This window comes from Quercus robur, chromosome 7 (genome assembly GCF_932294415.1).
Source record: "Quercus robur chromosome 7, dhQueRobu3.1, whole genome shotgun sequence".
NCBI classification, from domain to species: Eukaryota; Viridiplantae; Streptophyta; class Magnoliopsida; order Fagales; family Fagaceae; genus Quercus; species Quercus robur.
The window spans coordinates 21,941,166-21,958,747 of record NC_065540.1 but is presented as its reverse complement, the minus strand read 5'-3'; the positions used below and the strand labels follow the sequence as shown (position 1 = coordinate 21,958,747).

The window sequence follows — 17,582 nt, the reverse complement described above, 5'->3', positions numbered from 1 at the left end:
GAGGGCAAAATTTGGTAAATTGCATTTTTTTTTTGGAAAAAATTCGGTTAATAGCATGCGGCGATTTTTTATTTTTTATTTTTAAAGTGGAACTCGAGTTTAGTAAACTCAAGTTTAAAATTTGAGTTCCGTTATTTTTTTTTAAATAGAGAGTTCCACTTTTTTAAAAAAGTATTAAATAGAGAGTTTGAGAAATTTGATTTTGAATTAAAACTCGAGTTTCAAAAAATAGTTCAACTTACTAAATATTTTCAGCCGCATACTATTTATCTACTATTTTTCTGAAAAAATTTTGTTGAGCAAATTTTGCCGATTAGGGAGGGTTTAAGTGTTTTTTTAATACTTTGACTTCTACGGTTTTGATAATTATTTTCTCAAAATCATATCATATCATATCATATATATATATATATATATATATATATATATAATAAAAGTTGGGCTTGAACGTCGTAGTTGCGCCACGTGCCTTTCCCAATTTGCAGAAATTTTATTAAATTTTTAGATTTTAAAAGAACTTAAAAAGAATAGTATATATCTCCATTAATTTGATAATTTCTACGTTGATGACATTTATATATATATATATATATATCAAAATTCTTTATAGCTATGAACCCACATTCTCTTTCTCTCTCTTTTTAAATTTTTTTTTTTAATTTTAAATTTTTTATATGTTATGTTAGGTTGAATCAACTCCTTTTTTTTTTCTTTTTTTCTTTTTTTTCTTTTTTCATTCTATTCATATGACCTTTTTTTAATTCCAATTTTTATGTGATAAAAACAAATACATTGATTAGATATCTTTAATTTCAATAAGATTTAAACAAATTATATTTCAAATGAAATATATAACCTTATATATCATTTTTGGAGTGAAGTTTATTTCAATATGTAAATGCTTAAATCCCATGACAATGCAGGTATACATTCTTTCTTTTTTATTATTATTATTATTATTATTATTATTATTATTATTATTATTATTATTATTATGTTGTTGTTGTTGTTGTTGTTGTTGTTGTTTCTTTTCTTTAGTTTTATTATTGGTTTTTTGTCTTCATGTGATTTTAATTAATGAATTCAAAACATTTGAAAACATTGTCAAGTTTCTAAAGGCTCCTTTTTTGTTTTTGTATTTTGTTTTTATTAAATTGATTAGGTTTTGTGTATTGATTGCCTTTTGTTTAAACTAAATTTCTTAGCTTTGATCTAATTTATATGCTTAGGGTTAGGGTCTTAGAATTAATGATTAATTATGGTTAGAATTAATAGATTAATTTTAACAATTTTCTTATATGATTTTTATGTTACATCAAATTATCAAGATGCTCTATACGTGTATTCTTGAATTATCAACTTTAATTTTAATTTATAATATTATCAAGATTATATTAATTTTAGATTTATCAATTGTTTAGTACTTTTTTTTAAAATAATTAGCAATTTAAAATTCAATTTGGAATTATCAAATTAATTTAGTTTTAGGAAGAAATCTTACCTCTTATTTTAGTGAGATAATTATTTACACTTGATAATTTTTTCTTTTATCTTTATTAAATCTATTAAAATATATAATTATTTATACATTTATTTTATAAGTTTTTTCATAAAACCATGTAACGCACGAGCTTATAACTAGTCATTAATTGAATTTTTGGTATAGGTAAAAATCAAACCTAATGTCTTTTATTCAACTACATAAGACTTTACTATTTGAGTTTGAGGGTTTAAATTTAACAACAGCAAAAAAGTTGTCAAATTTCAATTTTAGTTAATTTTAATGTTTGATTTTTCGTTTTACCTAAAAAAAATTTTAAAAAAAATAGTTTGATTTTTGCTAATTTTATCCACACTATATCATGATGAATCAATTTGATCTTTCTCTTCAAATCTGTTGACAAATGAAGCCGTTGAACTTTTTTTTAAAACAGAAAAAAAAAATATATATATATATATATATCATGAATGGTTTGCTATCAAATTTGGATAAAATGACCAAATTGGCTATTGTTAGGGATGGACTAAATTGACAAAAATTAAACTATAGAAACTAATTTGACAACTAAAGTAAAAAATCAAGGGACTTAATTGAATTTTAACTATTTTTTTCTCTCTCTAAAAAAAACTCTTTATCTTAAATTTTTTTTTTCAATAATTCAATATTTACAATGGGAGATGTGGGGGTAACAGACCGGGGAACCCCTACAATATATACGTTGGGCCAAGGGCCCAGTCCAAGGAAGAATCTCTCCTCGGCCATGGGAAGAACCCCTCCTCGGTCATGGGAAAAACCCCTCCTCAGTCAGGGGTGGCCGAGGACAAAAGGAACGGCCTACTACTGAGAGTGACACTCCGAGTCATTCTATGGAACAGGATAAGTACTAAGATAGAAAAGGACAACGGGAGGAATGGAAATATTTAAGGGAAAACTACCATTGTTGCATTAAGTGCTCTGTACCTAGTAGAGTCATGCTTTTCAGCCTTTACAACCACACTCCCAACAACTTTGGAGAGAGGCTGATGGGATAAGGATCAACACTATGAATCTGAATCTCCACGTGAACGTTGAGGGAAGGAGGGAAGCTAGTATAAAATGGAGGGCAGGAGGCAATCTAAAGGGAGAAAAAATGGCGACCTCCCAAGAGGTACTAAAAAAGAGCTCCTTGGATTGTGCCGAGGACCAACCTTCTTTGATAAACTCAGTTCATCTTTGCTTGACGGTCATGAACACTATATTAACTGTTATCCATGCACTAGACCTAACTCTTCAACCCACTCTCTACAAATTTATTGTACAGGGCTCATAGGTCCAAGATCCCATACATCTTGGGCTTGGGTTGCAAAACGTAACCCTACAATTGGCGCCGTTTGTGGGGAGAGTTTGTGCGTTGGTGTATGCAACGGTTAATCATGGTGAGATCAAGCTCCTATTAGCAAGAGTCCCTCGAGAAGACCATTTTGGCGATGGTGCATGCTACACGAAAGCTTCCCCGTAATTTCCAAGAACACACAGTTGTTGTCATAACTTAGCTTCCGCTCAGGTCTACACTTCGAAGTACTAATTACGCGGGGAGGATTGCTAAATGGGGCACAGTTCTAGGGGCTTTCGATGTCAAGAATATGCCCCGTACACTTGTCAAGGGGCTGGCTCTCGCGGGTCTAGTAGCCCGGTTCGCTGAATCCCCCTTTGGAGAAAGAAGCCGAGAGTCAAAGCATGGATGCTGAAGCAGTTAAACAGAACCTTAGCTATGTCGGGTCCTCGAATCTCCTGCTTTGGGGAAATTAACATGCACCAGAATCTTTTGAAGTGGTTAAACAGAACCTTTTGAAGTGGTTAAACAGAACCTTAACTATGTCGGGTCCTCGAACCTCCTGTTTTGGGGAAATTAACACGCACCAGAATCTTTTAAAGCGGTTAAACGGAACCTTAGTTATGTCGGGTTCTTGGACCTCCTGCTTTAGGGAAATTAACACGCACCAGAATCTTTTGAAGCGGTTAAATAGAACCTTAGCTATGTTGGGTCCTCAGACCTCCTACTTTGGGGAAATTAACACGCACTAGAATCTTATGAAGCAGTTAAACAGAACCTTAACTATGACAGGTCCTCGGACCTCCTGCTTTGGAGAAATTAACACACACCAGAATCTTTTGAAGCGGTTAAACGGAACCTTAGCTATGTTTGGTCCTCGGACCTCCTGCTTTGGGGAAATTAACACGCACCAGAATCCTTTGAAGCGGCTAAACTGAACCTTAGCTATGCCGGGTCCTCGAACCTCCTGTTTTGGGGAAATTAACACGCACTAGAATCTTTTGAAGTGGTTAAACGAAACCTTAGCTATGTCGGGTCCTCGGACCTCCTGCTTTGGGGAAATTAACACGCACCAGAATCTTTTGAAGCAGTTAAACAGAACCTTAGCTATGTCGGGTCCTTGGACCTCTTGCTTTGGGGAAATTAACATGCACCAGAATCTTTTGAAGCGGCTAAACAGAACCTTAGCTATGTCAGGTCCTCAGACCTCCTGCTTTGGGGAAATTAACACGTACCAGAATCTTTTGAAGTGGTTAAACAGAACCTTAACTATGTCGGGTCCTCGAACCTCCTGTTTTGGGGAAATTAACACGCACCAGAATCTTTTAAAGCGGTTAAACGGAACCTTAGTTATGTCGGGTTCTTGGACCTCCTGCTTTAGGGAAATTAACACGCACCAGAATCTTTTGAAGCGGTTAAACAGAACCTTAACTATGTTGGGTCCTCAGACCTCCTACTTTGGGGAAATTAACACGCACTAGAATCTTATGAAGCAGTTAAACAGAACCTTAACTATGACAGGTCCTCGGACCTCCTGCTTTGGGGAAATTAACACACACCAGAATCTTTTGAAGCGGTTAAACGGAACCTTAGCTATGTTGGGTCCTCGGACCTCCTGCTTTGGGGAAATTAACACGCACCAGAATCCTTTGAAGCGGCTAAACTGAACCTTAGCTATGCCGGGTCCTCGAACCTCCTGTTTTGGGGAAATTAACACGCACTAGAATCTTTTGAAGTGGTTAAACGAAACCTTAGCTATGTCGGGTCCTTGGACCTCCTGCTTTGGGGAAATTAACACGCACCAGAATCTTTTGAAGCAGTTAAACAGAACCTTAGCTATGTCGGGTCCTTGGACCTCTTGCTTTGGGGAAATTAACATGCACCAGAATCTTTTGAAGCGGCTAAACAGAACCTTAGCTATGTCAGGTCCTCAGACCTCCTGCTTTGGGGAAATTAACACGTACCAGAATCTTTTGAAGCGGTAAACGGAACCTTAGCTATGTCAGGTCCTCAGACCTCCTGCTTTGGGGAGTAACACTCACCAGAATCTTTTGAAGCAATTAAACAGAATCTTAGCTATGTCGGGCTCTCGGACCTCTTGCTTTGGGGAAACTAACACGCACCAAAATCTTTTGAAGCGGTTAAACGGAACCTTAGCTATGTTAGGTCCTCGGACCTCCTGATTTGGGGAAATTAACACGCACCAAAATCTGTTGAAGCAGTTAAATAGAACCTTAGCTATGTCGGGTCCTCGGATCTTCTGCTTTGGGGAAATTAACACGCACCAAAATCTTTTGAAGCGGTTAAACGGAACCTTAGCTATGTCGGGTTCTCGGACCTCTTACTTTGGGGAAATTAACACGCACCAGGATCTTTTGAAGCGGCTAAACAGAACCTTAGTTATGTCGGGTCCTCAGACCTCCTGCTTTGTGGAAATTAACACGCACTGGCAACTTTCTAAGTGTTTAAGCTAAATTCAATCATGCCTCGGTCCTTGATAATGCCTTAAAATGTATACTTGTTATATATTTATATGGGCGTTATCTCCTTATTATTATGCTTAATTTGTACAATTAAGTCATGATTTGCATTAGTCCCTATTATTTATCTTTACATAATTTCTTGAATAAGATGCTATTCATTGTGTGTAATTTTTTACTTTCAGGAAATCATGTAAGAAAGATGAGTTTACAAGAATTTGTGAGAGAATCGAGGCCAAACTAGAATTAAAGTGGAGCTAAAGGACCATGCTTAAATGTCTAAGGAGGTGCAGCTGGAGTGCTTGGATCATCTACCATGATTGGAAGTTTCAAATAAGGAAAGAAATCAAAGAAGCAGAATTTAAAAAGGAAAAATCTGATTTGAGCACTGATTAGTATTTTGGGCGTATCTATCTCCTCAAAAATCTAATTGACACAAGGTCAGATGTGTTGGAACCGTGACTTAAATATCTACAACTTTCCAGTTTTGAGTTTTTCGAAATTCTCAATTTTTGAGGACCGAAATTAACTCACAAGTTACCGATGTAAACCTGGACGGAAATTAAAACAGTAAATGTTTTATTTTCTTTGGACACTTAGACATTAGGGTTTTGAAGGGAGGCTGGTAGAACGAATTTTGGCAGAGAAAACCTTGTATTTTTCTTTCTCTAATGGCAGCCTAAACTCTTTGCTAAGGCTAGGGGTTATGTTTCTTCTATACGGTATGAATATTTAATGTGATTCTTTCTAGGATTTTATCAACAACATATTTGATTGTTCAATTAGATTTCTTTTGATGTATTAGTTCTTCCATGCTTTCAATAAGTTCAATCATGTTTTTCTTATTGTTTAGATGAATTTCTAATAGTTTCAAATAGAAATCAGGATTTAAAGTGAATTGGTTTTTCTGAAAACTTTTCTAACCGCATTATCAATCGAGGTTATCATGCGTTCTTGAATTGTCTCAGTTCAACTGAATCATAAGTTTTTAATTGTATAAGAACAATCAATTATGAAATAGATATTTTCTTAGATCACAAAGAATTTCATATCGATATAGGGAAACACCCTGATGCCCTAGTATTTACATTATTGATTAAAATCATTTTTTATTATTATTCTTGTTAACAATCACCAAGCAAAAGTATTTTTCTTCTTCACTCAAATTGTTATTTAATTATATTGTCTTTGAATTTACCCTGCTCCTTGTGGTTCGACCTCGGTACTCCAAGAAATATATTGCTACAATCTCCTGCACTTGGGAGTGAGCAAGCAGTCCTTGAACCAGATGCTTAAGGGAAGTTAACGCTATAACATCATTGTAAATGTTGAAGAGAACCTTAGTACCCGGTGATCCCCTTAGACCGCTTACTTTAAATTACACGTCCTTTGGTGGTTGCGCTATTCGCAATGTAGAGCACACGGTTATTTTCCTGATTAGTCCTATATAGTTAACTTATTTAAAGTTAGCGGTTGGGTGCCCATCAGTTTTGATAAATTTAGGGTGACAACTTTTTACCATCAACAGCATCAATTCTAAATACTATTCGAAAGAAAAAATACCAACACACTCATTCATAAAACAATTATTGTAGAAAATGAAAGGTTCGCAAAGTAAAATAAAGTCATCTTTTTATTAGAAAAAGAAGAAGTACATTGTGCATAAAAGGGCTTAGGCAAGCCTGTTTTAAAAGCTAACTATAAAAAGCAGTCCATGGGAATGATAAATCCACAATCTTGTTCTAGCAGCAATTAAGCAAGTATGGACGGTACCGACGATGAGAAAGAAGAAGAAGCGGAGACGCCAGATCCACAATCTTGCTCTAGCAGCAATCGAGCAAGTATTGCTCTGGTAGCAATCGAGCAAGTATGGATGGTACCGGCGATGAGAAAGAAGAAGAAGCGAAGACGCCAGATCCACAATCTTGCTCTAGCAGCAATCGAGCAAGTCTTGCTCTAACTCTAGCAGCAATCGAGCAAATATGGATGATACCGATGATGAGAAATCCAAATCCGCACACACGTGACACATGGCACCGGGTGAAATACAAATTCTATCGTACCAAAAATCTGATGCAATCTACACCTGCTTCGAATTTTGGCTGAAGGAAGAGAGACTTCTTTCTTGCCCGGTTAAGAGGAAGAAATGTCTTTGGCCTTTGCTTCCCTTGCCTTAACTGTGTCATCCTGAATCTTAGCAGTGCCCTTGGCTTCTGAAGAGGGTTTGGTTCCCTCACCCTCACCTTTATTCTTGGCCATTTCATTCCCTAAACCTCAAATCACCACCTTGATGGGGCCCTTGGGAACGTCTGAAGAGTTAAGAGCTTGAAACTCCCGCAGAACTCAAGGATCTGTAAATAAGGAAGAACGACCCCCCCTCCCATGTGTCTTATATAGGAGGCATACCCGGCGGCAATTAATTCGCCCGAATCTCAAGGAAAGAATTACAAGCGAAATAAATCTCGCTCAATCTCCAAAGCAGTCTTCAACCGTGGGATTTGCATCACTTCATAAAAGACCTTAATGAAAGCGCGCCTCGTGTACCAAAACGGTAAGAACACGACTTGGATAAACTAAAAGAATATCTTACAATCGGACATAGTGTAAAATGGGCGCGAAAGAACTATCATCACATCAAGATCCTCCTTTCCTCCCATGGGGAAGAAAAGAAGAATCTCGAGGGGCTATTGTGGGGGTAACAAACCGAGGAACCCCTACAATATATACGTTGGGCCAAGGGCCCAGTCCAAGGAAGAATCCCTCCTCGGCCATGGGAAGAACCCCTCCTCGGTCAGGGATGGCTGAGGACAAAAGGAACGGCCTACTACTGAGAGTGACATTCCGGGTCATTCCATGGAACAAGATAAGTACTAAGACAGAAAAGGATAACGGGAGGAATGAAAATATCTAAGGAAAAGCTGTCATTGTTGCATTAAGTGCTCTGTACCTAGTAGAGCCATGCTTTCAGCCTTTATAACCACTCCCAACAACTTTGGAGAGGGGTTGATGGGACAAGGATCAACACTATGAATCTGAATCTACACGTGGACGTTGAGGGAAGGAGGGAAGCTAGTATAAAATGGAGGGCAGGAGGCAATCTAAAGGGAGAAAAAACGGCGACCTCCCAAAAGGTACTAAAAAAGAGCTCCTCGGATTATGCCGAGGACCAACCTTGTTTAATAAACTCAGTTCATCTTTGCTTGACGGTCATGAACACCATATTAACTATTATCCATGCACTGAGGCCTGGCTCTTCGACCCACTCTCTACAAATTTATTGTACAGGGCTCACAGGTCCAAGATCTCATACATCTTGGACTTGGGCTGCAAAATGTGACCCTACAGGAAACTAGATTTAAATCGTAGATGTCATGAACATACAAAAGATGTTAACCAATTGAGCGAGTTATAGGGCTCTTAGCTTGTAGGCGTAGCTCAATGAAGTTTTACGCTTAATTTCATGTTGATCATAAAAAAATAAAAATAATAAAAAAATGTCAATTTAATCCCACTTGTTTTTAAAAAAATTTCAATGTTTCCATTTTCTCCCTCTTGATTAACTTAACTTATTCATGAGCTATTCAATTAACTTATTCTTTTCCTATATATAGTAAAGTCATGACAAACTTTTTATCCTTCACAATAATTACAAAGTGATGAATTATACAACGAATAACCTATTTATATTATCAATAAGATACAAATACAAATTTGATATTAAATGAACCAACTAACAAACGTGCACAATCCATTTTCAAATCTATATAAATATATTTTTGAATAAATATACATATAAAAATATAACATTATATATGGTTAAACCGAACCCGCATATTCACAAGTTTGTTCATAAACACATTATTATGTTTGAACTTGACTTGTTTAATGGTTGAGCCCAAACTTGTGCTTGAACTTAGTTTATTTGCTAAACAAAACAACATGAACAAATTTTTTCCCGAGCCGAACTTGAACTATTTATAAATAGTGTAGTTCATTTATAAACATACACAACTTTCACAAATTGGTAAATCAAATTCAAGGTAACATTTAAAGACAGGTTGATTATCCAAGAATATCATGTAAGAAACTATTGCACCAAGTAACAATAACAAAGTTTATTTTGCATTGACCGAATATTTTTCCATTATCATTGCATTGGCATTGGCATCCAAACAGCTCAATTTTTTCATCTGTTGGTACTTGGTACATTTTTAACCGAAAAGGACAAAAAGGAAATGGTAAAAACAAAAATTATTGAAAACATATATGCCCAAAGTGAAAGATCTAAAATAAAACTTGTAATAGATATCATCATGATACAAGTTTTCGAACAAGATGTTAAAAAATCACTTAGTTGATCTGTTAAGGATTGAATTGTAGGTGTGACTGTATCAAACCTGTGTTTCTTGAATTTGCCTCTGTGGCCATTTCAACTAATTCAACGTCTTAGTGATGTGCCGATGCTGAAACAACACATCCTATGCCTTTTCTCTTTGCTTGACTTGTCTCCATCTAGACTACTTTCATGGATGCCATTTGCATTGGTGCTAATTTGATTAATGTCATTCGCACTTTGGTCCAAATTCAGTACTTCAGTTGTCCCATTCCCAGTGGAACACAAAGCAACCTGGTTAGCCTCACTAGGAGCTGAAACATACTGCTCTGGTGATGCTGGTGCTATTTTGTTATGGTTTACTTCCCTTGAGTGAGAATTTGATCCAGCATGCCTGCAAAACATGATCAGGACGGTACCATTTACTTCTTGTATTTACAAGTGAGACAAATTCTGCTTAGGTGAGTAGTAAGTTATTCAAGAAGGAAAAAAAAAGAGTGCCAGGATAGCCATAAATGTGGACTCTGGTTTGTCATCCAAACTATTATAAAAAGAATAGGATTTTGTAGCTTAGGGACATTGCCCGATTCTCCCATAGAAATGAACTTAAGTTCAAATCCCCCCTCCACCACTTATTGTAACAAAATAAAATGTTTGATTCATCAAAAAGGTCATTATATAGTTAAAAACAAAATGACAGAATTTATTATACAGAATACGATGATGATAAAATTGTTAAAACAAAAAGATTTAAGAAAAACTAGGCAATCTAATTCTTGTCCTCCATTTAAGGGTTATAATAACTAGGCAAAATAAACATTTTTAAGAAATAAAAGAAGTAAGAGCCTTTGAACTCACTTGAGAGCACATGTGGAGAGGCTTATATTGTATCAAAAAAGAAGTAACGGAAAGTAACAATAAAGCAAAAATTAAGAGAAGAAATACTTTTCCTCTTTCAATTTAAGTTGGGTGAAATGACATTTTTTAAGTTAAAAAAGAAAATCACATTTTCACCGCCCAAAAAAAAAACCAAATTGAATGAAAGATTCAGAATACATGAGCAAAAATGGAGGATACAAATTCAAAACTAGACTCCAATTGCCTAAGGACATGCAGAGGTATATTGTGAAAAAATCATTATTATGACTTGGTTTATTAACATAATTACCTGAAGCTGTGATTGCTAGAGCTATTCCTAGGTTGTTCTTGTGATGTCCTCTCTATGGTTTCCTTTTTGGATACTTCAAGACTAACCTCACCATTTGAAGATACTCTGTCATCTTCCGAAGAACTTGCGTCCTTTAGCACACTCTTGTCCATAATTGGAGGTTCTTCACTGATGACCCCAGAAGAGAACCTAGGTTGGGCATTAAAACCATAAACCCGGACCATTGAGATGACCTTCTCTAATGTTCCCAGAGCTTGTTCCACCTCAGGCCTGATTAAAATATTTCTATTGTCATTTACATTACTACAACTTTCTATGAATTCCTTGGTTAAAACTTTTTCCATGTCCTCATTACAACTTTCTATGAATTCCTTGGTTGAAACTTTTTCTATGTCCTTGCCATCCTCCTCAAAATGTTCGCTTTCTTCACTCTCTTCCTCTTCAATCTCCCCAAAGGCTTTCCTATCTGTAACTCTCGCATTCTTTGGCTCAGATTCATCTACATGGTAAGTGCCATTAACCTCCAGAATCGTATCACTCATATCATCCCTACTACTTCCAATAAGATGTTCTTCAGGAAGAATGCATGCGTCAGTCTTTTGCTCTTTCCCTTCCACAGCCCTATTTGATACATAAGTCGAACAAAGAGCTTCACGCATTTTAGCATACAGTGGGTCCCCCAACGCCTTGCTAAAATCTTCATCACCCTTAAACATAGATGACACTGCCTGTGATGTTGAGGATTGAAAAATATGAGAAAATGATAGAACAGGATTGATGTAGATGAAGATGAGAGAACTAAAACATATATGATGTTAACTAATGCCATCCATTTATGTGTCCAACCAAGTACATTATGAGGTCCCCCCCAATTCAGACACATACCTCATGGGTGCTGAACCCACAACTTAACCTTTATCCCATTATTAAAGGAGGAGGAAGTGTCATTTGAGCTAGAGCTCATTGGCAAATACATTTTGAGTTTATATGTCATGCTAAGTGTCTCTGTTTATCAATTACCCAAAAAAATGTCTGTCCATTAAAACCTGAAATCCAATGAATAAGTAGGCTATATCCAGTTCTCTGAGAAAAAAAAAAATCCAAAAACGAAAGTCTTCTATATCCAGTTCATTCTAGAATGAGTCGGATGATTTGGTTAGACTCAATTTCATTCACAACTAACTATAATAGTAATATTCCTCAATGAATTGGCATTATTGCTGACATAGTGGACAATAAAAGTGATATATTGAACCAGATGTGTAAGGCAAAACAAAAGTCTTTAAGAGAATAAAATGTATAACCTTTTGATACAGTCTGAAACCATTGCCAATGAGCTGCCTTGAGATAAAGTTTATTAGGGATGGAGGGACAAAATCCAGCTTGATATCCATATTTGCTATTGTCCTACAAAAATTAAGAGTTCGTAAATTTTTAAAATTGATGGAGCACTAAACAAGGCAATCAATCATGTTCCATTACTTAAAATAGTTAGGTAACATTGGGCAGAAAGGCAATCACTTTAAGACTTTTTTTTTTTTTAGTGACTTAATGCATATATTATTTCCAATGGTAATGTCAGGAATTTTTTTTTTTTAATAAGTTGGTACTGTAAGCTATTCTATCAACGGGAAAGCCATTAGACCCATTTAAAATTATGTGAACAAAATGAATACATACAGAAAAGCCTAAATCGTCAAGGCTCTCGTCATTTTTAAACCAAAATATAATGGGTTGTTTACAGATTTAAATGTCCATAAGCCTAGTCGAGTATAATCTGCATCCCAAATAAATTGGATTTAGTTACAGGACTGCTTATATATACATTAGCCAATCAACACTCACCGAAAGTAACTTCTATCTGGGGTCACCTTTTGCAAAGCATAGCCTCCTACCACATCAATCCTAATAACATCATCTGCTTCAGGGATTACCTCACTGGTAAAACCATGAGTGGCCATGTCAATGTCTTCTGAATCAGAGATCTGGAAGCAAAATTGTAACAATATACTTTTACTTCAGATCTGAATCTAGAAATAGCTTGAATTTCAGGCATATGCACAAAAAACACATTGCATCTGAGTCAAAAATCAAATCCCTGAAAGATTGCGAGTGCTACCGTGTTTAGAAGAACAACAATGAGATCATCTTGAAAGTACTCAAACAAAAAATAGTGCACAACAGCCTCTCTTGTTGACAGTGGCCAAGAAAGCTTCATCCTTTCTTCCAAGAATTTAAAGAAAAATCAGATTTTCAAACTGCAATATATTTGAGGAAGTAAAAGTAAAAAAAAAAAAAAATTCTAAGAAATGCATTGGTTTATGCTAGACAAACCTCACTAAAGATATCTGTTCACCAATCCGGACCCTTTGTAAACATTTGCAAGTGATAATTTTGAAAGTTGGAATAGTGAATTGAGGCCACCTGACAAAATATAAAATATATAAAGAGAGAACAGAATTATTGTCAAAATTACAGTATCACTAAAGTCTAGATTGAAAGATGGGTTGCCAAATGTCATAAACTCATATTGCATTCTCTCTCTATCTCTCTCTCAACCAACACCTTTTGTGTGCTTTTTACCACCCCAAGGCAAGCATAAGCACAACATGTGCAAACATACACACACTTAAACTGGGAGGGTTGCCTACGCACATTGTTAATTTCTCAATCTCAACACTTCCTGTTGATGCACTCAGTGGTAACTATTGCACAAGCCCTCACCAATCCCCTTCAGCCAACTTTTTTTTTTTTCAGATAATAGACAAGAGTAAATGTTAATAAGAAATAAATTGCAGGATAGACAGGACAAATATCTCAACTAATATTCTCTCATCTTATCCTCATTAACAATAGGTGCTACATCAGACATCTCAGGAATCCATCCTTTTTTTCCTTTTTTTCAATGTGAATGTACCATGCTGTCAGTAGGGTAGGAACATAGGAAGGGATGTAAAAGAGACAAAAAAAATCCTAAATTTTTTTTTTTTGAAGGATAAAATCGTAAAATTTTGACAGTTGCACAAACTCAAATTTTAATAATCAGTACCATGAACATAGGAAGGGATGTAAAAGAGAAAAAAAAAATCCGAAAATTTTGACAGTTGCACATCCTCAAATTTAAAGAACATTTAAACCAATACATGAACTTATAGCGCCTCATATAATGCCAACAAATCGACAACCAAAAGAAATAGTGTCAACTGATAAAAGTTATATTACTGTAGCAGCTACTTAATGCTGGAAATTTATGCTTTCTGCATTTCTAAAATAATCCCCCCTCCCCCCTCCCCCCTCCCCCGCCCCCCAAAAAAAAAAAATAAACGAAAAGAAAACGCATATCTTAGACAAGGTGATTTATGTTTCTACTATATTATTCATATTCAGTAGAATCGTGAAGCATACATCAGGCCATAAAATGTAGAAAACAAGCACGTAGAATGAAGGAAAAATTCTCACCATTTCTTGTAGAGGGATGACTCCCATGAGATGCATAAACCTGCAATGAAGGAAGAAATTTATCTTAAAGTTTTCATTTTGATATTCAATGATAACCAACAGCCTAAATAATTAGAATGCTTTATTTTTCATCATTATAGGATGAGGCTAAAGATGTCAGGATATTCTGCTATAACTTACAAACATCAACAGGCCCATCTACATAGCCTTCAACCAGTAATGAATGAAAGGGAGTGCCTTGGGGTCCTTCGCGATACATTACACGGTACTCTTCATTATCCTGTTTTAACTGTCAAAAGTAGCAGATTGTCAATAAAGTATCCTAACACCTGTAATGAAATGTAATCTGCAGGCCCATCCAAATATAAACATCATAAGCAGCTGGACAAGCTTCTTTTCTTTTTTTTTTTTTTTTTGAAGCCACATTAGCTTTTGTTAAATTCTCTACTAATCAGCAGATGAAGTCACTCATCAGACTTAATTCCTTCAATTTTCCATAGAAAGGAAGTGTCTTGATAGAAGAAACAATAAAGGTTCCAGGGTGGAGAGAGTGTGGAAACGAAGAAGATAATTCAAATTACAAGAGGGTTAACTACGGAAAAAAGGAAAGGGGAAGGGATTAAGTAAATTATATGCTCTACCTTCCATTCAGCATGTGATTTCTCACTGGCTTTCAGTCCCTCATTATCATTTACAGAAGCACTCCTCAACATGTCAAGAAAATTTGACACTTCTGCAGTCCTTTTTTCAATGACTTTCTCATTTAATCCTGCAAAACCAAAAATCTAATTTAAAAAGTGTTTTACAACCTTATGAAATTTTCATGTTAGTAATTCATATTAAGATAAGGTAACATACAACATAGCTTTTTTAAGGAAGTCAAAAGGAAAAGTCTAGGGAATATATAACCTTTGGTTTCATCTTTCGTAGAATGTAGGAGTTGATCCTTGACTAGAGTTTTAAGTCTCTCCCCATTTTTCAGATCAGGAGACGCAAGTGTCTTGTCCAGCCTCTCCCTGTATTGAATAATCTTCCTTTTTTCCTCCATCTTTGCATCTCCAAGCAAATCATAAAACTCTCTCTCTCAAACAGTCAAGTGAAGAATCTATGCCACGTACTATTAATGGATTTCAGCACCATCTGATGAATTTAAGATTATACTAGGAAGTGTTAAATGTTGTTTTATGAATAAGAATAAGAGGGGATAATAATTAACAGGACCTCAAAAAACTGATACCATCCTTGCAACATGTGTACACAGCTGAAATTTACATCTCAATAAGCACGATTAACCAAAATTACTTATATTAAATGCGTGTAATGAAAGAAAAGCATCTATGCATTAACATAAGAGCCTTGAATGGTGACTGCAAAAGTTCTTTACTAATATTTTCATCTTATAAAGCACACGAAAGTAGAAAATCCTTAAGTTTCATTAAAAATCCATTAGAAAACAACTATGTAGAGCTCTCAAAGACTAGACTTTTACCTTTCTTAGCATACCATACCAATAAAATTCCCAAATTAATCCATTTTCACCTCAGACCAAATGAATGCAAAACCAAAACATACAAAGCCCATTTGAATTCATCAAAAACAAAACCAGAACATGAAAAAAAAATGAATGCACCCAGATGAAAATTCTTGTGGAAATTGAACTCACATAGGAACACCCAGGTGGGCTTTATGAGCTAAAAACTGAAATCCTGAACACCCAAATGGAGATCCCAAACTTTGATTTCAGTGAGAAAGAAAGGAGACAGCTTCACCTGATGTTCGACCACCTAGACGGACATACAACATGGGCTATTCCAAAAATCCTAATTCCTATGCAACTTATTCCCTCTTGGGTATCAACGAATTCCAGACACAACGCAGAATCACTTTTCTCTTTTTTTTCCCAAAAACTTTTTAGTATTAAAAAATAGTATTAATATAAAAAAGGAAAGTACAGATTTGTGAGGAACATTGGTATTGGGATTCTACTGGGGTTTGGGATAGTGTGTATGGTGGGGACCACCTGGTAAAAGCCCACGAAGTTTCTTTCCATAAGACGTGTGCAGTGTGCTTGTTATGGTCGTTTGTCAAGGGAGGTCGTCGGTGACGCAGCTTTGTCACTGTAGCAATATAATCCCAGCCACTAGATTTTAGGGAACGCGCTTCATATAAAAAAAAAAAACTCTCTCTCTCTCTCTCATCGTTTTTTTCTATATATATTATGTGTTAATAACAAATCATTTTAAAAAAAATTTATCAAAAATTAATAAAGCTGTAAAAAAGTTTGACAGTTTTATCGATTTTTAATAAAATTTTTTCTAAAATAATTTATTAACCTGTGTCTTAATATAATATATATATATATATATATATATATATAAATAAAAGCTTCTGGATTTTCCTTAAAATAAAAGGTTCTAGTTTTTCTTTAATTAAAATTAAAAATATTTCCTTTGTTACCAAAAATAAAATGTGAAGGATTTGGCTCGGGCTTATCTTTTATGCTATGATTATGAAGAGCATGATTTGAGTAATTTTTGCTAAATAATTGAAAAAAGAAAAAGGAAAATGAGTGATGAAAGAGATAAGCGATGAGATTTCTGTAAATGATTAACAAAAAATTTGAAGGGGACACTTTCTTCTTTTTTTTTTTTTTTTTTTTTTTAAGATACATTAGCAGGGAAGAGGGGAGAAAGAGGTGGCATTCATTCCATGTATAAAGAAGCAATTTTTTTTTTTTTGAGAAGAAAAAATATGTATAAAGAAGCAAGTTTTTTTTTTTAGAAGAAAAAATATATATACATGTAAGCAAGTTAATTAGTAAAAACCAATATACTTATATCTTTAAAAAAAAGAAAGAAAGAAAAAAGTAAGTGTGCATGTTTAGGGACTAGTAAACTTTTAGAGAGGTTTTAATGGTAATCTATTTTAAGAAATTTTTTTATAGAAAATTAAAAAAAAATGCCAAAATTTTTAACAATTTTTTCAATTTTCAATAAAAATTTTCCTAAATTAGATAATTAATATATGCCCTAAAAACATAAGTTAACTAAACCCAACTTTTCATCATATATCCTTTTTAATGAGTTATGAAATTGTTTAAATAATACACATTGATGGATAGTCTTATAAATTACCAAGTGATAAATTGGAAGAGATTCATTTAGATTGGTTTGAAGGATAAAAATTTCTAAGGTAATTCTCTCCGTATGTGTTGATATTCATCTTTAATTACATTTATCCTACGTACCTTTTACTAGCACAAGCTTAAGAATACACATGAAATTTAATATTCAAAACTCAAAAGTAATTCACATAAATCAATATATGTA

The 17,582-nt window shown here is 34.8% G+C and overlaps 1 protein-coding gene across 1 annotated transcript; it reads right to left on the bottom strand.

Annotated features, from left to right (window-relative positions):
* Positions 1 to 9,393: 9,393 nt before the first annotated feature.
* On the bottom strand, positions 9,394 to 16,365 carry LOC126692754 (uncharacterized). The gene is made up of 11 exons (XM_050388495.1): positions 15,917 to 16,365; positions 15,163 to 15,393; positions 14,895 to 15,022; positions 14,434 to 14,542; positions 14,254 to 14,293; positions 13,129 to 13,218; positions 12,914 to 13,013; positions 12,640 to 12,779; positions 12,099 to 12,201; positions 10,795 to 11,522; positions 9,394 to 10,020 (listed from the first exon to the last, which is right to left on the bottom strand). Exons 2-11 carry the CDS (start codon positions 15,299 to 15,301, stop codon positions 9,732 to 9,734), a joined length of 1,866 nt encoding a protein of 621 aa, XP_050244452.1. The 5' UTR covers positions 15,302 to 15,393; positions 15,917 to 16,365; the 3' UTR covers positions 9,394 to 9,731.
* Positions 16,366 to 17,582: the final 1,217 nt, after the last annotated feature.

Bases quoted from the DNA above. Each gene is read 5' to 3' on its own strand.
- LOC126692754 (XM_050388495.1), bottom strand. From the start codon at position 15,301: ATGGAGGAAAAAAGGAAGATTATTCAATACAGGGAGAGGCTGGACAAG. The intron at 14,543-14,894 runs GTAGAGCATATA...TACTTTTGACAG, and splicing joins AATCACATGCTGAATGGAAG to TTAAAACAGGATAATGAAGA. The intron at 11,523-12,098 runs GTTATACATTTT...TCAACATCACAG, and splicing joins GTTTCAGACTGTATCAAAAG to GCAGTGTCATCTATGTTTAA.